The sequence below is a fragment of the Manihot esculenta genome, chromosome 13, assembly GCF_001659605.2.
Source record: "Manihot esculenta cultivar AM560-2 chromosome 13, M.esculenta_v8, whole genome shotgun sequence".
Taxonomy (NCBI): domain Eukaryota; kingdom Viridiplantae; phylum Streptophyta; class Magnoliopsida; order Malpighiales; family Euphorbiaceae; genus Manihot; species Manihot esculenta.
The window spans coordinates 1963694-1989547 of NC_035173.2; the positions used below are offsets into that span (position 1 = coordinate 1963694).

The following is a 25854-nucleotide window of genomic DNA, read 5'->3' on the forward strand; positions in this document are numbered from 1 at the left end:
TTAATTTATATTATACAATTATATAGTTTTGTATTTGATTAATATTTGAGATTTTTAAATATTTTATTTTAAATTTAAAAATTTTACATATTAAATGAATTTTTAATTTTATTTTATAATTTTTTTTATTATATAACAATAAATTATATATAAAATATTTTAATATCTGCCGCACGCAACCTGACTAATTTACTTATATTTAGTAGGTCATTATAAATAAAAGGAAATAAATTTTAAAATTTTTTATTATATCAGGTATTTTTAAGTGATTAACTTAATTCATGAAATGCCTAAAATCAATTATTACAATAAAGTCTATACATCAATTTCAGGATAGAATTTTCTTTTTATACATCAACAAAATTAATCCTTATCATTATTATTTTTTTGGAAAGAAGTTATACCTTCCTAATTTAAGCTTGAGAATTTAATAACCAAAATCTAAACTTATTCAACACCTACCATATATAATAATATTCATGAGAGGAAAATCTCCATTTACTAACTTTTCCTTTTCAGATCAAAACTCTGGATTAGATACCAAAAACAAAAAAAATAAAAATAAAAAATAAAAAATAAAAAAAATCCTTTTATAAAAGGGTAGGTTGTGAAAATGACAGAGCAATCATAAAAAAAGTAAAAATGGCTGAGGCAATGAAAATGGAGATTAAGAGTAGAGAGATGATAAAACCATCTTCTCCAACTCCCCCTGATCTTAAAATCTTCAAGCTATCTCTTATTGACCAGCTTCATCCTTCTGTTTTCACACCAATACTTCTCTTCTACTCCATCAATTCACCTGCTGCAAATAAATCCCATCATCTAAAATCATCACTTTCCAAGTATCTTACTCTTTTTTACCCTCTTGCAGGAAGAATAAAAGACAGTAGTTCAATTGATTGCAATGATGAAGGAATTGTCTATATTGAAGCAAATGTCAATTGCCCCATCTCAGGAATTCTGAAACAGCCTCCAAATGTTGATGTGCTTGAACAATTTCTCCCTGGAATTGATCGCTCTATTGAAGTGAACACTGATCGGCCTTTACTGTTTATCCAAGAAAACTCATTCACATGTGGTGGAATAGCTATTGGGATTCTCATTTCACACAAGATTACTGATGCAGCCACCGTTGGAACCTTCCTTAAAGGCTGGGCTACTGTTGCTGCAGATGGTTCCAGTGAGATTCTTGCTCCAAATCTCACTGCACCTTCTGTTTTACCACCTTTGGATTCACCTCTCATATTACCAGCTGATGCTATAAAGGTCATAGCTAGCAAGTCCACAACAAGAAGGTTGGTGTTTGATGCATCAAATATTGCTGCTCTTAGGGCAAAAGCTGCGAGTTCAAACGTGCCAAATCCAACGAGAGTAGAAACAGTAACTGCTTTTATCTGGAAACATTCAATCAAAGCTTCAAGATTGAACTCTGGGTTTCCAAAGCTGACTATAGCATCCCAAGCTGTTAATATACGTAAAAGAATCATCCAAAGCTTGCCTGAAAACTCTGTTGGAAACATTCTGGGATGCTATTTTGTCTCTGCCAGGGAGATAACAGATTTGCAAAGCTTGGTTGGTTTATTGAGGAAAGGGTTAGAAGAATTTAACAAGACTTGGGCGGATCATTTTCAAAGGAATGATCCAGTGTCTGCGTTTCTTGGGCTTTTGCAGGAAATTTCTGGGTTGCCGAAGCAGGCGACTACTGATTTCTACAACTTCGCCAGTTGGTGTAAAATGCCGCTGTATGAAACTGATTTCGGCTGGGGAAAGCCAACTTGGGTTGCTATACCTAAAAATGAGGCATACAATACTGTTGCAATAATGGATACAAGAGAAGGTGGTGGAATTGAAGCTTGGTTATGTCTGAGCGAAGAGGACATGGCCTTGCTTGAACATGACGAGGAGCTACTTGCATATGCTACCATTAATCCAAGTATCATATAGTTAATGTTACATGCTAAATAAATTTAGTAATATCATATGAAATTTAATAAAATACATTATTATTATATTATGTTTCGTCAAACTCAAAATGGAAGTTAATTGGTAAAGTTTTATTAATTTATTATAGCAAATATGTTAAATTTATACACATTATAATTAGTAATTAAATACACCAAACAAACGAGTCACTGTCCCATTAGATTGAAATTACAATATATATACTTTGAAGATAAATATCAACCATTCTGATTAAACCCTAACAAAGGAGGTTATGTGTATTCATTCATAAAATTTTATTAATTTAAATTTAAATATAAGACTTACAATCGGTGATATAACATTTATTCATAAGTTGAGTAGTCTTGTATACTCCCTGATCCATGTGAAATTACTGTGATAAATGACTGCATGTAAATCGAAGCAACTCTTGATCCTCTTTGAGTTTTGCCATGTCTTCCTCCTTCAAGTGTATCAGTGCCTCTATTCCATCCCCAGAGGCAGTGTCCATGAAAACAACCAGATCCTTGAAGGTTAAGCTGGGTGCCCCTACCCATATAGGCTTGCTCCACCCAAAATCTGCTTCATATAAAGGAAACCTGCACAAACTAGTGAAGTTAAGCGTAGCAATCTCACCTCTCATGAAGCTCTCCGCTCTTTCCTTTATGAAATCCAAGTGTTCATCGCCTTTTTGAAGTTTTTTCACATACTCTTCATCAATCTTGCTTATTGAATCTCTCATCTGGTTGACAAGATCATCTTCCCCAGAAGGATGAACGGATGGAATTGTTATTGCAACACGATAATAGTTCCCAAAAGAGTGTTCTGACAATGGCGGATTCATCCTTTTACGCAGGTTCACTGCATGAAGCATCAAGTATATCTTTCGTCGGCCTGATTCTACGGTGGTTGCAGCCATGAACCGGCTCCATATGAAAGCTGATAAAGCTTCAATACGTGAAGGTGGTCGCTCATTCTCTAAGCTTGTAGCATATCTTGCTCTCAGAGACTCTATTGAAGAGGAGCTGAACACGAACCTTTTTGTCACAATATTTTGTTTAGTGATACCAATAGATGGATTAAACCCTGATATATTCTTGGGAGGGAAAAGGGTATCTGAGACAAATTCAGGGCGAACTATATCAGCTTCTCCACGAGCAATTGCAGCCCAAGTTTTGATAAATGTCAAGGCTGAAAATGCATCTGCAATCTTGTGTGAGAGGCACAAACCGAGACAAATTCCACCGCACTTAAAGATGTTGAATTGGATGCCTAATGGCAACTCTTGAGCTTGATCTAGTTCGAACGGAAGCAACTTATTGAACTCAGTGGGCTCTGGATTATCAACAACATCAGAGAGCTTGGAGGACACTTGTGCTTGCAAAAGAAGGGCACCCTCGTCGTTGCAGTCCACGAAATGATTGTCTTTAATTCGTCCTGCTAAAGGGTAGTAATAGGTTAAGACCTGAGATAGAGATTGCTTGAGTTCTTCGTATATTTCAAGGTTGTTGGATTTGAGCTCCCCATCAGTTGGATAGAGGAGGATGAATGGGTTGTATACTGGTGGAGATATTTGATCAAGAAAGGAAAGATTGTAATGATGGAGATGATCAGGGGTTGGAGAAGATGGCTTTATTATTTCTTCGGAGATTATTTCAATTTCAAGCTTCATTTTTTTCAGCAGTATTCTTTAGCCTATTCAAAAGAAAGTGTCCTTGTGTAATTGCTACTGCAATTCTCTCTCCACCGCCTCCATTGCAAGCAAACTTGACTATATATAGAAACACTTTACGATTAAATCACGGGACGTTGCGTGTGTAAGAAGATGTTTTTGTCCTCGTTGATCTGGCAGCGAAGGCTTGAGATGTCGCTATTGAGTTTTTAGTGCAAGTATTGAACAATAGATTCTAGATATCCTCACCAACCAATGTTACTTATCTTACTTGAATCATATTTTGCAAGTTACGTTCTTTTATTATTACAAAGTTAGAAATCTTGAGTGTAATTCTTTTCTTGTGACAATGAGTAACTCTTGGCTGCATCCTCTATGTTCACATGAACAAGAAAGATGAAGATAGGTGGTGGGAAAGGGCAGCTAGCTCCTACTTGTTAGATATCCAAGTAGCCAAAGCACTTACTGATTCATGAGCTTCATATTATAGATATTGAGGGAGCCCAAAACACTTGCAAATCTTAAATTTTGAAAGAATCTTTTTTGATAAGCATCATGAAAAACTCTTAAACTTGATACAATCAAGCTTGGGGAGGAAACGTGTAAAATTAGTAATATAACCTTTGCCTGTATGACAAGAAATTAGACACACAAGGCAACAGTATTAATGTTTTTATTACAAGTGGAAGCCTCGGTTTAGTTTAAAATCGAATCGAATCGAATTGAATAAATTAAAAATTAAAATTTTAATATTTATAAAAATCAAATCGAATCAATTTTAATTAAAAATCAAATCGAATCGAATCGATTTGATTCGATTCGTTTTGAATGGTTTGAAATTTTAATAATTTTTTAAATTTTTTTACACTTTATTTTTAATATTTTAATTCTTAATATGATCTGATTTTTATATTATTAAAAATAATATATTATTATCACTAATCGATTTTGTTTGATTTTTTTTTTATTTTTTTTGATTAAAATTGAATCACACGAAAATAATCAAAATTTTTAAAATTAAAAATTGAATCAAATCAAAATAAATAAAAAATTAAATTAAAATTTTAAATTAATTCAATTTAATCAATTGATGGCTTAAGGCCATGTAGAGCTTTGCTAATCGCTATATCTCTTTTTTTTTTTTCTTCTCTCTCTCAAACATTGTAGATATGAGTAACCTCCCATCAAATTTTATCTATATTTGACAACATTCTTAATTTATTTTTCGATTCTTAAATATCAAATAATAAAAAATATTTTTTCAAAACTTATAATTCTTAGAAACAAAGCGTAAATTACATGGCAATTAATTTTGTGTTGAGAATTTTATTAACACATATATAAATTTATTAATATAGTTTATTTTTTAAATTAAAATTTAATAATAAAAAATAAATTTATTTATTAAAGAATATTTTTCACAAATGTACTCTAATACTAACATGCTTCGCTATAATTAAGAAAAAATATAAATATTTTATTGTACAATTGAAAAAAAAAACCTCAACATCAATTCGTTAATTCAAATAATTTGAAGGCTTTGTGAGTGTGTAATTCAAATAAAAATTTTATTTTCTTTCATTAAATAGAAAATAGTACTCAATCCTTCACTCAGAAATATAAATTTATTCTTTTGTTTTCAATTATAGACTATTTTTTAAAATAATAATTTATTGGTTAGCTTTTAAATGTAATTTATTTACTACGTATATTACAAAGTAAAATTTGTTAATTTTATAAATAATTCAATAAATAAAAAATTGAGGAGAGAGCATATTTAAAAAATTATAAATTTTATTATTTTAACTATTATAATTATACTTATTATTAATTAATTATTTCAAAAAAAGTTAAATAATATAAATGAGAAAACGAGCTGGCTTGAAGTTGCCTTAGCTCCAACGCTGATTCCACTGCCCAACACGGTGACGGAGCCTAGTCAGCATTTGCTAATCCCCAGCTAACTAACTTTGTCGGTTAGCAATTATTCTCTGCATCCACAAACAGCAATTCTCTTTATCTTCTCGCTTCTCCAAATTATACCTTCTCTCTTTTGTCAGAAAGTACAACCTTCTAAAGCAGCATGAGATAGAATCTTCTACTTTGACCCCTCCGCTCCAAATATTTGAATTGGACTCGTCTCTTCCTCTCTAACATCAGCAATGGCGTCTCCTTAAACATCAAAACATGGAAAAAATTCAATCTTTATCCACATGAAAGTAAATTCTTTTCTCTCCCTCTCTTTCTCTCTCGTTCTCTAAACAAATGCCAAGCGTAATCGCTAAACTTTATAGCGTTTTCTTCAAATATCAACAAAAAAGCCTTCTGCAGAGCTTATCACAGCTTCCTTTCAGCGATAAAACTGACTCTTTTGGCTTAACTTCTCGGCCCCATGAATCTATCGCCTCCAGCAACCCTTTATTTACTGACGGTGTCGCTACCAAGGACATCCACGTCGACCCCTTTTCTTCTCTTTCTCTCCGGATCTTCCTCCCTGAAACCGCTCTCGCTTCTCCATTAGCTACTCGTCGAGATTACGATGTACCCACTTATGGAGGATATTCTCCGCCGACGAGTAAGTTCAACAGGAAGTTGCCTGTAATGTTGCAGTTTCACGGAGGTGGGTTTGTAAGTGGGAGCAATGATTCGGTGGCAAACGATACTTTTTGCAGGAGGATAGCCAAATTGTGCGACGTAATTGTTGTTGCTGTTGGGTATAGATTGGCACCAGAGAGTAGATACCCAGCTGCGTTTGAAGATGGCCTCACAGTTTTGAATTGGCTGGCCAAACAGGCGAATTTGGATTCTTGTAGGAGATTGGGTCTTCAAAATCGCATTTTTGATAGCTTTGGCGCTTCCATGGTTGAGCCTTGGCTTGCAGCTCATGGAGATCCTTCCAGGTAACCATTCAGTTCTTTAAAATTGTGTTTTTCTTGAGCTTGCCCAGTAGATGCTGCAGACCCAACTCTGTATCCAAACAGGTTAATTGTGCATAATTGTTCGTTTGTCCAATGATTTCGAGTCTTGGCCTTTTTTGTTTATCGTTGGAATTAAAACTGGAATTTGTGGAATAGTTATTTTGAGCCATGGGAATAGCCTAGATTATGATTCCACATTTGATTTACAGATCAAGAACACACTGTTGCGTAATGTTGGAGCTGTAAAGAATAGTCTTACAGCCTCCTTTGTTGAATTTTACAGCTCTAAACATTGTTGACATTGTTTGAGGGTCAAATATTGTGTGTTAGAAAAATTTATAAATGACAAATTATATGACATTAAATTAAAAATTGATTGGATGACTAGAAATTTCATGTATGAATGAAGTCTCAAAAAGCTCGACTACGTTTTGATTTGATGTCAGAATAGCTTACCATCTAAAAGTTCAAGCTTGTGGGTGAGAGTTGAAGAATGGGTTTCTAAAAGTTTCATACCTTATTTCAATTTTCTCACCATTTTTGCCTACAGGAGCTCCTCAATGGATATAAGGTTTTTAATGTAGTTAATTAGCTGTTATTTATCAACATTAATTAATTAATTTTATACCTAATTGGAATTCATTGAGTTGCTAGGTGTAATCACTGGCTATAGATACTGATCAAACTGGGAGTAAAATACAGTTACTGATTAGTTGTACTTTGATTTTTGTCAATGGATTTCTTTTCCTTTTATGTGATGGAGTTCTTCACTGACTTGGTCCTGTTATCAGAACAGGTGTGTATTACTTGGGGTGAGCTCTGGTGCAAATATAGCCGATTATGTGGCACGAAAGTCTGTAGAGGCAGGCAAGCTATTGGATCCTGTTAAGGTTGTGGCACAAGTACTAATGTACCCTTTCTTCATTGGAAATACGCCCACACGTTCTGAAGTTAAGCTGGCAAACTCATACTTCTATGATAAGTCTATGTGCAAACTGGCATGGAAGCTCTTCCTACCTGAAGAAGAATTCGACCTAGATCATCCAGCTGCTAATCCTCTTCTCCGTGGGAGACAACCACCTCTTAAGTACATGCCACCGTCGCTAATAGTTGTGGCAGAAAATGACTTTATGCGAGACCGGGCCATTGCTTACTCGGAAGAACTACGAAAAGTTAATGTGGATGCGCCCCTTCTTGATTATAAGGATGCTGTGCATGAGTTTGCTACACTTGATGTGCTGCTCCACACGCCGCAGGCCAAAGCATGTGCAGAGGATATCTCTATATGGGTGAAGAAGTATGTATCCCTCAGAGGCAATGAGTTCTCTTACTGAATGAATTGGAAAAGAAGAAACAGATCTTTCATTGGTGTAGAAGCAGTGTTACCCCTTTGTCATTTACGATGGTGGAGAGAAGGAGCATTCTTGTACATATGCTGAGGTCATAGCTTCCAGCCAAGTTTTCCATTAGTTAATATTTATGTGAGGAATTCTTTCCTTTCTTGTAAGGTATATAGCATTTGCCAGAGGTTAGAATTTTCAGGAATTATAGATGCTTGTTTCCTTCTTAAATATACTAAAAACATTCTTTGTTCGACTCTTCATTTCATTGTTTATACATTTTGGATAATACATATTGAAATAAACAAAAGATATGCCATTCTCATGTGTTCTATCTGATCATTCAAAGCTTCCCCGTCAAATTCAGCAACTTTTTATATGAGCTCACTTATTTGCTTATGAGGATGCATATGATACCTTGCTGGTGTGAAGCCTGTTTTCTATGCTATATTAAAGACGGAAAACAAGATAGTATATCCTGCACAAATTTCCCAAGAACAAAGCATAAGCAATTTATAAATTCTGAATAAACTAATACTGCAAACTGATAGCTCTTGAATTGGCCGGCTAAATAATGCATTTTATAATATCTGTATATGTGTATCACCTAGATAAACAGGAAGCTACAGTGTCCTCTCTCTTTCATTGCCCTCCTCCACACACAACATAGTAAACAAAACTAGATAGATGCAAACAAAATTGAAGACCTATCAGTTTGTTCTCTCTCTCTCTCTCTTTTATTTTTATTTATTTGTGCCTTGCGATGAAGTTTTCCCTTGAGCCTGCCACCCAGAGAGGTAGCAGAAGGAAACAAAACATTACTGAAAGAATGCCACCAGAAAATACATGAGAACAGCATAAACGAAAACAGGACATTCATGTATGGATAAATTACTGAGCTGGAGAGAATTGATAAGCCAAAAGAGACAGATTATTAAACTCCTTAACTCTAGGAATTCCATGCCAATGTAAGAAAGAATGTGCTTGATTGCTCTATGTTCACCTTGCTCTATGACTGCTGGAAGCAAGGCAATATTCTATGCTCATTCTTTTTTTTTTTTTTTTTCATCGAGTACTTTTCACAGTAGAAATAAAATACTAAGACTTTGTAATCTTCACGACAACAACAAGGAAGCTTCATCAGATTATAAATATCCCTTTCAAGATTCAGTTATTGCATAAATGTTTTATACACTTGAAGAAGAGATCATGTCTCCTGTTCCCTATATGCAATCTGAATTCTGCAGTGATAATAAAAGTTATGAGACTACTTTTCTAGATCTCAGTCCCTTCTGCTCCGTGCCAAATTTTTCTGCAGTGGAGAATGATAGTCCTGCCTGGTTTGATTTAGATGAAACTAGAAGCCACAAGAGGATAAAGCAGGAACCCTGTAGCAGGACTCGTGCAAATAGCTTGAATAGCGTGCCGAAACTTCACTTCCGGGATTATATATGGGCTTACACAGAAAGGTATCTAGCAATTGAGGCTATGGAAGAAGCAGCAGCAGCCATGACGGTTGGAGAGAGAAATGAAGTCAAGGATGAAGAAGGCAGTGATGGGATGAAACTAGTACAACAACTCATTGCTTGTGCTGAAGCTGTGGCTTGTCGCGACAAGAAACATGCTTCTGCATTATTAGCAGAGCTGAGAGCTAATGCCCTTGTATTTGGAACATCATTTCAAAGGGTTGCTTCCTGCTTTGTCCAAGGGTTGTCTGACCGGCTTGCGCTGCTTCAACCACTTGGGACGGTGGGAGTTTTAGCCCCCCAAGCAAACTCGGTCAATACTTTTAAGGCCGAAAAGGATGAGGCCTTACGCCTTGTCTACGACATTTGTCCACAGATCCAATTTGGTCATTTTGTAGCAAATGCATCCATATTAGAAGCCTTTGAGGGAGAGAGTTCTGTTCATATTGTGGACTTGGGGATGACATTTGGCCTTCCCCATGGTCTACAATGGCTCAATCTAATACACAGCCTTGCAAAACACCCTGGCCAACAACCTCACCGCCTCCGAATAACAGGTGTGGGAAACTCTGCTGAGCTCCTCCAAGCAATAGGGGATGAGCTAGATTGCTATGCACGAAGCTTGGGATTGAACTTTGAGTTTTTGTGGGTCGAAAGCACCCTAGAAAACCTGAAGCCAGAACACTTCAAACTCCTTGCTGGTGAAGTTGTAATCATCAATAGCATTCTGCAGTTGCATTGTGTAGTGAAAGAGAGCCGAGGAGCACTAAACTCATTTCTGCAGATACTACACGAGTTATCGCCAAAGCTTCTCATTCTGGTAGAGCAGGATTCAAACCACAACGGACCTTTCTTTCTAGGGAGGTTCATGGAGGCATTACATTACTATTCAGCTATTTTTGACTCACTAGACGCAATGCTGCCAAAGTACGACACAAGGCGAGCCAAGATAGAGCAGTTCTTTTTTGCCGAGGAAATTAAGAACATCATCAGCTGTGAAGGACCAGCAAGAGTCGAGAGGCACGAAAGGTTAGACCAATGGCGCAGGAGGATGAGCAGGGCTGGATTTCAGCCGTCACCAATAAAGACGATAATGCAGGCCAAGCAGTGGCTAGAAAAGGCCAACTTTTGTGAGGGTTATGCAGTCACAGAAGAGAAAAGCTGCTTGGTTCTTGGATGGAAATCAAAGCCTATAATAGCAGCTTCCTGCTGGAAATGCCCATAATCATATCTATAACAGCAATAACACTCAGCAGCAGTTGCAGAGAGGGCTGAAGATCGAAAAATAAGACAAGGGTGTGAACATTTGATGTTGGAAATTGATCAACAGCTCAATAATTGAGAAATCTTTGTTGTTTCTCTTTGTTTCCCTCTGAAGTGTCACAAAGAATTCTGAAAATTGTTTTATTCTTTTTGTTAATATCATCAAAAACAGACTTAACATATGCCGGCTTTGAAAATGACATTAACATCTCATCGAGTATACCAATTTTGTTAGTGAAAACTTCTCTCTTCAATATTCAGTGACGTTAATATTGATAACACAATCTGGAAAATCCCTATAAAAATGTGATTTATTTTGCACTCAATCAATTACTTTCTAAGTTCGTCCATTCATATAGATTACTGACTTGAGTGCCTTACCTGTTTTTTTTGCAGATATCAAGTCAAAAAATATTCGCAGACCACATAAATATTTTTTTTTTCTTCAAAATACATCAAGAATTTATTAGTTAGTTTTTCGATTTTAAAAAATACACTGAAACGTCTCAAACATTCTAAAAGGTATTAATTAGCTCTTTCATTAATTTCCATTAAGTATTTTATTGTAATTTGAAAAAACTTATTAATATTTATAAAAAACTTATTAATTACTCTCTGCATACTAAGACTATTTTAGATTTTTTTATAATATTTAACGGTTAAAATTAACGAAGAGACTAATTATTAGACTTTTTAAAACTTTAGGAATGTTGTAATATATTTTTAAAAATAGAGAAATCAACTAATGAGTTTCTCCATATTGTAGGGACTAATTAATAAATTTCTCATAAATAAACATTTTATTTATGTATGTGACACTAATAAAAATTTTATTGGCTACTTCAAAGAAATCTCTTTTGCCGTGAATAATTTCATCAGCTAAAATTTTCCTTCTCACCTATGACGACAATCACATTTTTTAGAGAAAATAAATTAAGATTATTCTAAAATATAAAATTAATGTTTTTAATTTTAACATAAATTTTAAATTGATCAACTAAACATATATATTTGACTTTATTTTATACTTGCTATTAAATTGATCAACAAGATTAATATATTTAATAATGAAAATTAATTAAGTCAAATTAAATCATAATTGTTATCTTATTTTTTTTAATAAGAGATTGAAGCGTGAGAAATTTAAATTAAAATTTACTAAACAGATATTATATATAAAAACTTCAATGAGAGATAGGTTAGTTGATTTTTTTTTTATCTTTTAAAATGTACAAACTATAAAATTTATAAAATTTTAAATTTAAATTTATCGATTTAACTATTTTAAGATTTTCACCGTTATAATAAAAAAAAATGATACGGATACAAATATTTGAGCTTATTTCAATGAAATTGAATTTGATGTGCTGATTGTTTAGGTTATGCCAAATTAGGGTTCTGCAATTTATTATTATTATTGTTATGAATAATGAAATAGTATGGTGATACATCTCTCTCAATTGCTTTATTTGATTTAAATTTGTTTGACTAGAGGATTGGACACTTCAACCCCAAAAAATTTGGGAGTCACTATACATTTGATTTTTTTATTAATTGAATATCTATACTGACATATGGTTGATGAAATCTTAGCAAACCTTTTGAAGATTTGGTCATTTAATTATATTAATTAATTTTCTTATCCATGCCATGTCTCTCATCAATATTTGACTCTTATACCTAAAAATTCAATTAATTATTTTATTATTTTTAAAAATAAAAAGTTAATATCAATGAATTTTATAGTATTTCTCTTTTAAATGAAGATGAGAAATAGAATTTGAACCTTCTCAACTTATTTGTGAATAGGAACTCTATAATATTTAAAATTCAAAATTAAGGTTTTTCATTATCTATTTATTGATTTATTTGGGCACAAAATACGGAAATTAACTTAATTTAATTCTAAACAATCAATTTTTATTTTTTTTTAAGAAAAATTTATAATTTTATTATTACATTAAAAAAATCACAATAAAAAGAGGTGGATTAAGATACCAAACTCTCACGCCTGATTTGGAATGGACACCCGTGGTTAACAAATGGACAATCACATTTGCATATTTATAATTAAAACAACATTTAGTATTAATAATTTCACTTAAAAAAGGTTTACAATTATCAACAATCAAATCAAATGATCATCTAACAGTAAACCCTTATAAATTAATTGCTTGAACAAAAGGCATCTGATTCAATCAGAACCCGCTGCCAACCTTCACTCTTTATCCAATTTAAAACTTCAACAATACCTATAGTTTCTGCATTTTTTGCTAAGAAAAAATTTGGATAACGTCAGACTTTAACCACCTCAAACTCCTCATATGAGTCACGTACAATAGTATCTAAACCCACAAAACCTAGATTTAGGCCAGTAAATGCATCCACATTGACCTTCATACATCCTTTCGGTGGCCGTTGCCATGAACGCAGGTATTCTAAACTTGGTGCAGCAGCAGTAGCCGAGGAAGAAGCAGCAACAACAATCCAGTTTTGTAGGAACCATGAGGTCATATAAAAAATCCTATTAGTCCACAATGCCTAACAAACCATGAGGATTACTTTGCATTTATCAATAGAGGCTAGAACAAACACAACTAAGAACCAATCCATCAATGAATTAACACCTGGATACTGCCATCCTACATCAGTTTGTACCCAAACTTCTCGAGCAAAAAAACATTGAATCAAACTATGCATTATAATCTCACTTCTACGTTGACAAACTAGACATACATTATAGACTTGCATCTGACGTCGTTGAAGCACATCATAATAAGACACCACATTCGAAAGTGCCCTCCAAATAAAATTAAGAACTTTAGGGGGCACCTTGCATTTTCAGAACTTGCTCCAAAGGCCCGAGATAGATGCAAAAGGAGAAGCATAAGAATACTGCAGCTTATAAGCACTTTTAACAGAACATTCTCCATCTCGTTCAACCTTCCAACTAATGCGATCCGACGCCAAAGACCGCCCAAGTGGAATTGATAGAATCTGTTGAACATCTCGTTCATTAAACACAGAGGCAATAAGAGGTAAATTCCAACGGTTCTCAACAATTAAATCAGAAACACAATTAATAGCACAAGGCTCAGTAGGAGGTATAGAAATAAAAGAATCGTGAGGATCAGGTAATCATGGAGAGTGCCATACAGAAATATCACTACCCGAACCCACTCGCCAAACAATGCCTTGTTGTACCAGCGACCAAGACTCCCAAATAGAACGCCATACATAGCTAGGATTATGACCAAGTGGTGTTGTTCAAAGTGATGAACTAGGAAAATATCATGCTTTCATGACGCGAGCCACAATAGATGCAGTTCGAGTAAGCAAACACCAACATTGCTTGCCTAGAAGTACCAAATTAAAATAATAAATCCTCTTGAACCCCAAGCTACCAGTCCCTTTATGTTTCGCTAACCGATCCCAAGCCATCCATCTTATACCCTCACGGTAATTTTGTCCTTTGCCCCACCAAAACACATTCATTATCCGTTCAATTTCATAACATAAAGTCTTTGGTAGCAAAAAAAAAGACTCATAATATAATTGGGAAGTGTCTGCAATACTGTTTTAATCATGACTTCCTTACTTGCCCGACTCAATGGTTTCTTCTTCCAAGAGTTCAGCCTCTTTCAAACCCAGTCTTTAATAAAATCAAATACTTCTTTGCGATTCCGACCAATAGGAGAAAGCAAGCCTAAATAAGTGCCAAGAAAGTCTTTTTTCACAACACCCAATAAAGAGCAGACTTGGAAACGAATTTGATGAGGAGTCTTCTTGCTAAAAGTAATGGAAGACTTCAAAAAATTTATCATCTGACCCGATGCTTTTTCATAAGAAGCCAAGATCCTTTTAAGAGAGGTAGCTTGCTCAACAGAGGGCTTGAAAAATATCAAGTTGTCATCAGCAAAGAATAACTGAGTCAATACAGGTCCCCTAAACGAGACCTTGCTCTTATGAAGCACACCATCACTAACCGCTTACTGAATAAGATAAGAGAGGCCATCTGCACATATAATGAATAAGGGGAGAAAGGGTCATCCTGCTGAAGACCCCTCGTAGGAACAATAGGGCCATACTCCATGCCATTCTATAATATCCAATATTGTACTGTTGAGATGCATCGCATAATAAGTGCAATCCAATTCATATGGAACCCCATTTTAATTAAAACAACATGCACAAAGCTCCATTCCATTCTTTCATAAGCCTTACTTATGTCAATTTTTAAGACTGCTGAAAAATTTAATCCCCTAGATCTCCTGTGAAAAGCATGCATATCTTCAAAAACTAAAATACATTTATCCTGGATATGACGCCCTGGCACAAAGGCTGATTATCAGTAATAATAGATGGCAACCATTCGCGAAGTCGATTAACAATCATCTTCGTCATAATTTTGAACACCACATTGCAAAGAGCAATGGGACAGAGATCAGTCATAGCCTCAGGCGTTGTTTTTTTAGGTAAGAACAATACCTGTATCATTCAGAGAAGTTGAAAAGCTACCAGAATGCAACAGCAGGATGAAACCGACTCACCAATAAGATCCCAATAAGCTTGATAGAAACCCGGACTAAATCCATCCATCCCAGCCGACTTGTCTGGCTTCATAGAAAAAACAACATACTTAACCTCTTCTTTCGTATATTCCATCATTAAACTCGCATTCATAACATCAGTAATAAGGTGAGGAATTTTCGAAACAACATCATTAGTATCACAATTGTAATACCCGGCTAGACTCCGGTATCGGAATTTCTACCGTCCGGTGGAATCTCGAATGTCGGAGACCTCTAGAAGGGTAAAACCATGTTTTCATAAAATGTTTTAATGTGTTTTATGTTTTAAGCATGAAAGGAAATGAGTTTTTGCATGAAAAGAACCTTGGAGGAAAACTCAGGTTCGGCCGCCGAAACTCAAGTTCGGCCGCCGAACATACAGGCATTTCGGGTGTGCCTTAGGCCCCCGAAGGCATAAGTGAGGAAGTCCAGGTTCGGCCGCCGAACCTCAAGTTCGGCCGCCGAACCTCAAGTTCGGCCGCCGAACATGGCATGCATGCAGAGGCACGTTCGGCCCCCAAACGTGGCCTGGCCAGCCACTATAAAAGGGTCCCTTAGCTGAAAACGGGCGAGCTTTTTCCCCATTTTCGGCCAAGGTGAGCTCTCCGCCGTCCCTCACCAATCTTTGATGTTTTTCCTCTAGATCTTTCAAGATTTTCATTTGTTTTAACTTTGTTTTGAAGATTTGAGCTTTTGAGCAAAGTTTTGGAGCTTGGAGGTTCAAGAACCCAATCTCTCCCAACTCCGAGTTTTAGGTCGTCTCTCTCTCGATCTTCAAGAGGTAAGAGCCGATCTTAAGCTCATTGCATGTCTTAAGTAAGTTTTAAGTAGATCTATGGGTTAGAATGCATGTTTAGGTTATGGTTATGTTTATTGGTATAAATGTATGTTCATGAACAATGTGGATGCTTGATGTGTTGTAGATGGGGTTTATGATGGTTTGAGGCCCCTAGGAACATGTATGCTTGTGTATGAATGTTATAGAATAGGTTTGTTGCATGTTTGGAAGGTTGGGAGGCGAAATGTGCAAAAGGAGCCAATTTTCTGCCCTTTGGCAGAAACCAGGTTCGGCAGCCGAAGGACTTTCAGCCGCCGAACATGGCTGGGGAGGCAAGCCTTTCGGCTGCCGAAGCCTGCCCCCGAAAGGAGACTTTCGTCTCTGTCTGGCAGTTTCGGCCGCCGAAAGTGCCGCCGAACATGCATGAGTTTCGTCTCTGTCTGGGAGTTTCGGCCGCCGAAGGTGCCGCCGAACCTGCCTGACTTTCGGCTCTGGAGGGACTTTAGGCCGCCGAACCTGCCGCCGAAAGTGCCCTGTCCAGGCCTCCTTTGCATGTTTTTCTATGGTTGTTTCATAATGTTTTAGGGGGTTTTTGGGGAGTAGTTTATAGTTATGTTCTAGTATGTTTGGTTCCTCATTTGAGTCCACCTGTGTAGGTTCGGACCCGAGGAACCGAGGACCCCAGCAGTGAGTCCAGCTGCTTCGGTGTTGTCAGAGTCTGCCAGAGGTGAGTGGAACTAAACTTAAATCTTTTAAATTGAGAAATTAAATGTTTTATCATGTTTCATGCATCATGATTATGCAATAGGATGATTGCATTAGTTTCACGAATATGCCGCATTGCATCGATTGTTGTTGATGTGGGTGAATATTGGATGACCCAATTAGTCCATGACAGGAAGACCAGGACCCCATTCTACGGCCTGGCACAGAGTAAGGAAAGACCAGGACCCCATTCTACGGCCTGGCACGGTTATGGGACTCGAAGACCAGGAGCCCAGAGGAGGCCCTGGGACAATGGTAAGTAATGTATGTTATGACAGGAAGACCAGGACCCCATGCTACGGCCTGGCACAGAGTTAGCTTGGACTAATTGGTGACAAGTTCACCCAGCCCTTATGTGAATTGTCTGTGTTATGATGCATTTCATTGGAGCATAGCGTTAATATGTTTTATAGTTCTACTCACTGGGCTTTTAGCTCACCCCTCTCCCTTTACCCCCAGGCTTGCAGGTACAGGATAGAGCAGGAGTCCGGATAGAGTAATGAAGTTTTGGTTATGTATTAGTTAGTGTGGACATGATGAATGATTTTGATGTAATGTAAAAGTACAGTTTAGATATGTAATGAGATGATGTTTATGGATGTTAGAGGTGCGCTTGACCATAGATTGTTGTTATCCCTTTTATTTCATGATCTTAGAGACTTTTATGATGTTTATGTAAACCAACTCAACATATGTTATGTCACCCATTGGGGGCACTGATGAGATCCCACAGAGGGATCAATGTTATGTTAATGTGTATGCACAGGTTGAGTTTGGTTGATGTATATGGAAAGAAAAGTTTTAATTTTTATGTATGTTGTTGATCATGTATGGGATTATACAGGTTTCATGTCAGGCTTGCTACGGGTCCCGGCGGCCTTAAGCCGATCTGGATCCTAGTGCCGGTAGAGGTCCGATTTTCGGGTCGTTACAGAATCTCCCGTAGTAAATAATTGTTGAAAATAATTCATCATTATCTCTTGTAAACCCGAATCCCAAGTGCACCAGACCCCTGATCATTTTGCAAGGAACCAATTCTATTCTTTTTATTACGGATAGAAGCTGCATGATGGAAAAAACGGGTATTGCGATCAACATTAACAAGTCAAAATTCCTTAGCTCTTTGTTTCTAGTAAAGTTCACGAAGTGACAGAAGCTCATGGAATCGATTTTTGGCAGCAAGGAAAGAAAGCATGTCACCTGCAACTCGAGAACCTCGCAAATTACCCATGGTAGCAAGATACTGATCCATCTCAGCTTTGTGCAATTGTCGAAACTCTTTGCCCCAAACGAACAAGATATCCCCACAACCAGAAAGTCTTGAAACTAAATCAACACCCATAGAGCTCAGCCAATAATTCGTAATCAAATTTCTACACCCTTGTTCCAGAATCCAGGAGTTTTCAAACCAGAATCTGTGAGCTTGCTTTCTAGGAACTATGCATCAGACCTCCAAAAAAATTGAAAGATGATCAGAAGAGGTTAATTCGAGAACAGTAGCACGCACAAATGGAAAACACACCTGCCATAATTCAAAGACAAGAATGCGATCAAGCTTTTCCTCTATCAAATTGCCACTCTCCCTACAATGTTCCCAAATGAATCCTTAACCATCCATTTTAAAATCAAACAAGCTCGCCTCAGCCAAAGCATTCTGAAAACCACGTAAAAGGTGAGCAGGTTGGGCTCGACCACCCCTTTTCTCTGAGCTTGCAAGAATATCATTAAATGCAAACCCATAGTAGGTCACTATGAGAAACTAAAGTTCTTAAGAGCTGCCAAGAATGGGAACAGCGAGCACGATTTGGTTCACCATAAAAATCAATTAATCTCTAGGTACTAATAGAATCAACCTCCACTTCTACATCAATATAACAAGGGGAGAATCCAATTAAATCTACTCTTTTAGCAGCTTTCCACAATAAAGGAAAACCACATTGATGACTCACACAATCCAAAGAAAAGAAATCATCATAAAATAATAAAATCTTTATTTCTTCAATTTTATTGGAAAGACATAGTGTTTCAATTAAAAAAAAAACATCGGCCTCTTAACCCTAACCAGCTCCTAGAGAGCCTAAACTACTCATGGGTTGCCAAGCCCACGACAATTCCAACTTATACAACTCATTGATCTCGGCGGGTCTGATGAACAGAACCCACCGCTATATCATTTTTTGATATCATGAAATCAGTCTTTGCAGAAGACTCAGGACTAGGTCCAAAAAATCCATCCTCTTGGCAAATCCATTTCCGCTTTGGGTCAATCATTGTAAGCCCAGCGTCCCCCTTAACTTGAGTATCCATAATATCAGTTGCCATAGGATCATTCTAATTAATATGCTGACTCATGTCATGATTCATGCTACCAGTAAGGGGATTATTCAAATTCAAATCTGAAATGCCAAGATTCTCAGTCTTGCCAAAACTGTTACAGGACATCGACCCCTCTTCCACCACCGCACCACCTATTCGCAGCCACCGTGCTCCAATATTATTCTGACCTCTTCGTTTGGTAGCACGTAGTTTAGGACCATACCTACAGACTACAAGCTTATTCTTATGATTCAACTGCTCAGGATAGAATCTTTTCATATGCCCCAGAAAACCACAAACGTAGCAAAAATTTAGAAGATTCTCATATTGAAACGTAATAGAGGACCAAGGCCCCTTCTCCTATCGAATCCGTGTGCCAGTAATAATAGCGGTACGAACATCCTTCTTGATACGAATCCTCATGTAGGAATTCCAACCCCTTGCAAAGTTATTCTCATCAGCCTTTATGAACTCTCCCAAGGAATCGCCAAGGCTCTTTAACACTGCATCTAAACGGAAACCAGATGGTAACCCATGAATCTGTATCCATAACTGAACATGATGCAAGGGAACATCTAACGAGCTACCATGATTACCAAATCTGTTAAACAATAGCAAGTGATTCCCAAAGGTGCATAGGCTCATCTCCAAAGTATCCTCCAAGTCAATCTCATGGTAGAATCGAAAAACATAAACTCCAGCCATTTCCTCGGACACCGTAACACTATGATGAGGCTGCCATAGATGAGCAAGGGAATGTTGCTTGCCATCAAAGTTTATTGATTTATTCGTGAGAAAACGTCCCATCAGACACAGCGACAGATCTACAGGTTCAAGATTCAAAAGGCCCTCTTCAAATACCAAACCCTCCTCCTCCTCACCATCCACAGTCAAGCCAGCCATCTCTGCCGTTATATTGTCATCAGCCGCCATAGAAATCAAGAGAAAGAGACGAAACACAATGATAGGGTTGATCTACTTGTACAAGACAAGATGAAAAAAGAAATAAATCCTCATCAAAAGTCCACTTTTTCAGAATTTTTCAGAATAGTTTTTAATTATATCTATTTTAATTATATTCAGTATTAGAGATAAAAGAAAGATTACATTAACTAATTATTTTAATTATATCCGCTAATTACAATGCTCTCAATAAATGCTCGGATTCATTTCAAATCAACTTAAAATTATATTAAATTATTTAAATTTATTACAAAACTAATGATTATTATTATTCAAATAATAGTTAAATTCGTTTAATTTTGTATATTTTATATCATAATATATATTTGATATTTAAAAGAATTTGGATAATTAGTACAATATACATCATTTCAAACATACCACATATATTAATGTTTAAGTTCTACTTACTTTAACTAATGTCGATTATCTTAAAAATATCAGATTCATTCACATCCTATATACAATTACACACAAATCTCGATTGAAAATATAATGGATAGAAAAGATAAAGCGTGGAAAGACAAAAATGGATAGATGCCTCCATTAGATGAAAACTTCCCAAGTGAAAAGCACACCATGGATTATTTTTTTGAAAAAAAAAAATCAAAAAGTTATTAAGTGTATTAATTATTGTCTTGTTTATTGAAGTCAATTGATTAATATGTTTCATATTTAATTTTAAAAAAATATTTACTAACAAAGTTTATAATTTAAACCCATTACCTATCGAATTTAGATAAGAACTATCACTGGTTTACTGTATTCATGACACAAATAACTTTTTATAAAATTAAAGGAATTATTAATTTTTAAGCAATTTACAAGAAAACTTGTATTTATAATTTAGACATTAAACCTTGTGATGGAATCATGGCATTTATATAATCTTCTTTCTTTATCAGAAATTCAACTAGTTTGAAAGTTTCTAGTGTCCCTTTACCAATAAAAAGTTGCAAAAAATGAGTATGACAATGATTCTCTGTCTTTTTCTTCCATTTATTTCACTTGACTTGAAGAAACTTAATTATTTATTATTATTATAATCATTCTAAAATAGTTGTTAAGATTGATGTGTGCTCGCTAATCATTGGTTTTCTCTTAATCTTTTAGCTAGCCAGCTTATGAACTGGCATATGGGAATCTTGCCTTGACTTTATATTTTCTTTTTAATGATCAAAGGCAGCACGCTCTTTAATCATTTTCTTTGTAGAAATCAAGAGTTTTTTGCAATGGGAAGAAAACCTTGCTGTGATAAAGTTGGATTGAACAGAGGTCCATGGACCATTGAAGAAGATCAAAAGCTCATGAACTTCATCCTCAGCAATGGGATTCAATGCTGGCGACTTGTCCCAAAACTTGCAGGTATACATATATATATATATATTTTACACAGCAACAGATGAAAAAGAAAAGAATAAGAAAAGAAAACCTTGGCATTTGATTGTTCATGTCTTCGTGCAGGCTTGTTAAGATGTGGAAAGAGTTGCAGATTGAGATGGATGAATTATCTGAGGCCTGATCTCAAGAGAGGTGCATTGACAGAAGCAGAAGAAGATCAAATAATCGAACTTCATTCTCGTTTGGGCAACAGGTAATGTTTCATGAGAAAAATTTATATTTTGTAATGAAAAACGCACAACACTAGTAACATCACTCTTCAATCACAGTAGAGAAAGAGTACTCAGTAATTTAATGGAGTTCGACCGTAAGGTCTATCTCGATTATATTATTGAAAAAGAGTGCTAAAATCTCTTAAAACTCTCAAAACACTGACTTTTTTTGAAATTGTATATAATACGATTATTTATAATCCTCGTGAGAGTGAATTTTATCTAATTCGGATCACAACGCTAAACTTTTCAGGTTAGATTACAATTCAGCTCATGAGATAATATATTGAATGTTCGCTTAAACACATCAGATATATTCTGCAGGTGGTCCAAGATTGCAGCACATTTCCCAGGTCGTACAGATAATGAGATAAAAAACCAGTGGAATACCAAAATCAAGAAGAAGCTGAAGCTCCTTGGTATAGATCCCAAAACCCACAAGCCTGTTGAGAAAGAGAAGGATTTTGCATCAGAAGAAGCCAGGCAGCAACCTGCAGAAACCTCCAGGGAAGAGTTGAAATTCCAGGATAATAATCCAGGCTTCATGGGTAATAATCAGATAGAAAATAATCAGGTTGATCAGTGTTGCTCTCCAGGACAGGAATCTAATTTAGTCCAGAAAAGTGAAACCATGATTACAGACATAGATGCTGCTCAATCAGAATCATTTTCTTCAACAAGCATGCAAGAAGGTTCTCATCAGCACTGGATTGATAACTTAGAGGACTATTTGCTTTCATGGGATTGGTTTAGTAATCTGGAAGAGATTTTTCCTCTGGACACTCACCAATGATATTGTGGATTTTTTTCTAAGCACTTGTTTGGTATGCTTTTCTTCTGAGAAAAGAATTAAATTGTATAATAGAACTCAGTTTATTTCTAGAAAAAACTTATTTGTTTAGAATCAATTTAAATATAATAAAATTCAATTAAACTCTTTTATATTAGATAAATTAATAATAAATTTAAATTAATTTAATTTACTTATCTTTTTTATTAGTTTTGAATTAAATATAAATATTTATTCTTATAAATAATAATTATTTTTATCACATTTATTAAAAAATCATTATTCATATTTTTATAATATTTAAAATAAAAAATTTACATAATTTTTTATCATTAAAAATATAAAATTATTTCTTTAATTAACAAAATAATATAATAAATTTATTAATATTATTTATAAATATATTAAGTATTAATAGTAAATATTAAATTAAAATAATTTTTATAAAGAGTGATTATTAATTAAAAATAAAAAATAAATTTAAAATTTAAACAAATAAAAAAAATGAAAAAGTTTTCCAAAGCTAATTAAGTAATTTTGATGTGAATACTCTCAAGTAAAATTATTTCTTATAAAATTCTAATAATTTTTATTCATTTTATTTTTTATATTTATTAAAAAAATAATTTTTTTCTTAAATTTTCAATTATATTCGTATTAAAAATATTGAATATTATTAAATATTAAAAAATATTTTAAAAATTTTTAAAAATAAAATAAAATTAAATTAAATACGATTATAATAATGAATTTATATATTATTATAATATAAAAAAATAATAATAATTTTAAAATAATTAAAAAAATAAATAAAAATTATAAAATAAAAAAAATTTATCAATTTGTATTTATATATTATAATATAATCGGTAGAAAGTATCATTTCATGACAATATATTACTGCGTCAAAAGTTGGAATCAATTGGCTTAGAATCGATTCTGATTTGATTTAATGGGAGAGGTCCGTATCTAATCGCTTGCTAAGCAGTTACAATCATAAATTAGACTGTTTAACCAATTCGATTTCAAATTTGATCCAATTTAGTTCACAGTCCCAACTGGACCATGGCCAGCAGCCCCGTCAAAACATTCGAAACCCCACGAAGCCTGCTCGAATACGTGGCTTAAACGGGGTCAACAACAGGAACAGAGCCAACAGCCAGTGTCTGCTCCATGACGAGAGATTCATCATGCGAGATGGAGGAATTTCTGGAGCTTTCCAGAAACACCAAGGTCTCTTCCCACAGCCATAATCCTACCCTTCTCAATATGTTCTCTCCAGAAATTTCCATGCGTCTCTTTAAATATCACCGATTCCATCTCCCATCTTACCCATTATCAATACAATTTAGAAAATCATAAAAATTCACTGCTCATAGAAATACATCAAACATGTCTCAAGCTTTGTCAAATTTGAGCCTTTCTCTTCCTTTACCTTCAAGAAGCAGCATTTCCGGATCAAGAAACTTCTACTTCCTGAAAACAAATGAGTCAGGCTTTAATTCTTCCCTTAAGGCTATGGCAGCAGATAGCAGAGAAAACCTTGACCATCTGCAGAGAGCCAGCAAGCACCAGCAACAGACTCAACCCAAGAAAAGGGTGGCTCCTGTTGCCCCAGTAGGTAATTTATTATTTCCTTCTCAATTATCCCAAGTGTGTTATATTTACAGAACCCAACTTTTGATTTATTTCTGTTTGCCTTCATTTCTGCAGGGCTGTGGGACAGATTCCCAACAGCCAGAACAGTGCATCAGATGCTGGAGTCAATGGAGAGAATGATGGAGGACCCAATTGCATATTCGAGCGGGTGGCCATCAGCACCACAATCACCGATTAATGGAAGTGGCTACGGCGGAGGAAGGACACCATGGGAGATAAAAGAGGGAGAAAGCGCGTACAAAATGCGGTTTGACATGCCTGGAATGACCAAGGAAGATGTGAAGGTGTGGGTTGAAGAGAAGATGCTGATTGTGAAGGCAGAGAAGGTGCCAAAGAAGAAATCAAACGGTGGAAAAAATGGGGAAGAAGAAGAAGAAGAAGAGGAGGAGTGGTCTGCCAAGAGCTATGGAAAATATAGCAGTAGAATTGCGTTGCCTGAAGACATTCAGTTTGAGAATTTCAAAGCTGAGGTTAAAGATGGAGTCTTGTATATAACCATCCCAAAAGCCAGAACCACTGGCAAGATTCTGGACATCCATGTTCAGTAATTACTTGTGTGTATACAAAAGTTGGTAGCTTTTTGGTTTATTTTCTGCGAAGATTTCTTTGCTTTTTGTTGGTTAACTCGGAAGAAACTACTGCAATTTTGGACTAAACCAGTTATTTAGTGGAAGAAATTTTCTTTTTGTCTGCTTTTTTTTTGTTATTCAAGGGGTTAATTTTGAGATAGGAGCTGAAGCCCAATCATCCACATAACACAGCATTTCAGCAACTCCAAGTCCTTTCTCATCATCGTTTGGAGTTATGTAAAAATAATTACAAATAATATAATTAAAATCAACAAACCCATTCTTTTCCCATCAGTTATGTAGCTTATTATCATATTGAGCCATTGTTAACCTATATAAAAACTTTTATAAAAAATGAAAAATTCCAAGCTTGCTGTATCACTTGTGGACTAGAACTAAGAGCTATATGTGGCAACATGGATGCCATTCAGAAAATGTGTCGATGAGTTTGACAAGATAGATTGGTTTTGGCCTCTCAAGGAGAGAGTGCAATATATAAAAGAAATCTTGGTTGATAGTTGAATGGTCAATTTGGCATTTATTTGTATCCTCCTCTTTAATCTTGTTGATGTAAAATCTTGAATCAATTGAAGGGTCACCATTACAACAAAAGATCATAGTTTGGTAAGATGCAACTACAACTTATGTATCACTTATGTGTTGATTGCTTACCAACTTGTGAAAAAAATACTTTTAAAATTATTATATTTTAGAATTTAGACTATAATAAATTTTTATTATATATAACAATATCTTTTAAAAATGATTTATTTTATATTTAATAATATTTTATTGAAACAAATGCCCTAACTTAATTATCATGAATACTTGAATCTATAAAAGTAAAATGAGTAAAACATTTTTCATTAAAAAAAGATAGAGCATAAACTCCACACTATTCTACTTAAAAATAAAATTCAAGTTAAAATATATTTATAAAATAAAGTAAATTCAAAATAGTAAATAATATGAAAATAGTAAGAATATGTTAATGAGTTCCCCTTGTCAAGGCGCTAATCTAATTATTTTTATTTTCAATTATGAATAACTTGCTATAAAATTTAATTTTTATAGTTAATTGATATGAATGATAATTAAATCTGAAATTTATTAATTAATATTTCAAACTTGATTAATTTTATGAGAATATTAACCTGTAATTTAGGTTGAGTAGTAAGAACAGTGAATTGGAATCAGGCTTGAATCATGAATATGTCATCCATAATTGCA

At 34.9% G+C, this 25854-nt stretch overlaps 6 protein-coding genes across 6 annotated transcripts; 5 read left to right on the forward strand and 1 right to left on the reverse strand.

Moving 5' to 3' along the window:
- The first annotated feature begins 621 nt into the window (after positions 1-621).
- Positions 622-2038, forward strand: LOC110628985 (vinorine synthase). Its single transcript, XM_021775812.2, has one exon. The coding sequence runs from the start codon at positions 643-645 to the stop codon at positions 1942-1944; it is 1302 nt and encodes a 433-aa protein (XP_021631504.1). The 5' UTR covers positions 622-642; the 3' UTR covers positions 1945-2038.
- Positions 2039-2190: 152 nt separating this feature from the next.
- Positions 2191-3703, reverse strand: LOC110629747 (stemmadenine O-acetyltransferase). Its single transcript, XM_021776850.2, has one exon. The coding sequence runs from the start codon at positions 3611-3613 to the stop codon at positions 2333-2335; it is 1281 nt and encodes a 426-aa protein (XP_021632542.1). The 5' UTR covers positions 3614-3703; the 3' UTR covers positions 2191-2332.
- A 1994-nt stretch (positions 3704-5697) lies between these two features.
- Positions 5698-8146, forward strand: LOC110630448 (probable carboxylesterase 16). The gene is made up of 2 exons (XM_021777955.2): positions 5698-6513; positions 7328-8146. Exons 1-2 carry the CDS (start codon positions 5879-5881, stop codon positions 7863-7865), a joined length of 1173 nt encoding a protein of 390 aa, XP_021633647.1. The 5' UTR covers positions 5698-5878; the 3' UTR covers positions 7866-8146.
- A 141-nt stretch (positions 8147-8287) lies between these two features.
- LOC110630447 (GRAS family protein RAD1) lies at positions 8288-10780 on the forward strand. Its single transcript, XM_021777954.2, has one exon. It carries the CDS (start codon positions 9054-9056, stop codon positions 10560-10562), a length of 1509 nt encoding a protein of 502 aa, XP_021633646.1. The 5' UTR covers positions 8288-9053; the 3' UTR covers positions 10563-10780.
- A 10376-nt stretch (positions 10781-21156) lies between these two features.
- Positions 21157-22509, forward strand: LOC110630066 (myb-related protein 315). Its single transcript, XM_021777377.2, has 3 exons — positions 21157-21358; positions 21458-21587; positions 21931-22509. The coding sequence occupies exons 1-3, from the start codon at positions 21166-21168 to the stop codon at positions 22397-22399; spliced, it is 792 nt and encodes a 263-aa protein (XP_021633069.2). The 5' UTR covers positions 21157-21165; the 3' UTR covers positions 22400-22509.
- A 1060-nt stretch (positions 22510-23569) lies between these two features.
- LOC110629593 (small heat shock protein, chloroplastic) lies at positions 23570-24749 on the forward strand. The gene is made up of 2 exons (XM_021776627.2): positions 23570-24017; positions 24110-24749. Exons 1-2 carry the CDS (start codon positions 23789-23791, stop codon positions 24601-24603), a joined length of 723 nt encoding a protein of 240 aa, XP_021632319.1. The 5' UTR covers positions 23570-23788; the 3' UTR covers positions 24604-24749.
- Positions 24750-25854: the final 1105 nt, after the last annotated feature.

Coding starts and splice junctions, on each gene's coding strand:
- LOC110629593 (XM_021776627.2), top strand. CDS start 23,789: ATGTCTCAAGCTTTGTCAAATTTGAGCCTTTCTCTTCCTTTACCTTCA. Junction 24,018..24,109: donor GGCTCCTGTTGCCCCAGTAG/GTAATTTATTAT, acceptor TCATTTCTGCAG/GGCTGTGGGACAGATTCCCA.
- LOC110630448 (XM_021777955.2), top strand. CDS start 5,879: ATGCCAAGCGTAATCGCTAAACTTTATAGCGTTTTCTTCAAATATCAA. Junction 6,514..7,327: donor GCTCATGGAGATCCTTCCAG/GTAACCATTCAG, acceptor TTATCAGAACAG/GTGTGTATTACTTGGGGTGA.
- LOC110630066 (XM_021777377.2), top strand. CDS start 21,166: ATGATCAAAGGCAGCACGCTCTTTAATCATTTTCTTTGTAGAAATCAA. Junction 21,359..21,457: donor ACTTGTCCCAAAACTTGCAG/GTATACATATAT, acceptor GTCTTCGTGCAG/GCTTGTTAAGATGTGGAAAG. Junction 21,588..21,930: donor CATTCTCGTTTGGGCAACAG/GTAATGTTTCAT, acceptor TATATTCTGCAG/GTGGTCCAAGATTGCAGCAC.
- LOC110629747 (XM_021776850.2), bottom strand. CDS start 3,613: ATGAAGCTTGAAATTGAAATAATCTCCGAAGAAATAATAAAGCCATCT.
- LOC110628985 (XM_021775812.2), top strand. CDS start 643: ATGGCTGAGGCAATGAAAATGGAGATTAAGAGTAGAGAGATGATAAAA.
- LOC110630447 (XM_021777954.2), top strand. CDS start 9,054: ATGTTTTATACACTTGAAGAAGAGATCATGTCTCCTGTTCCCTATATG.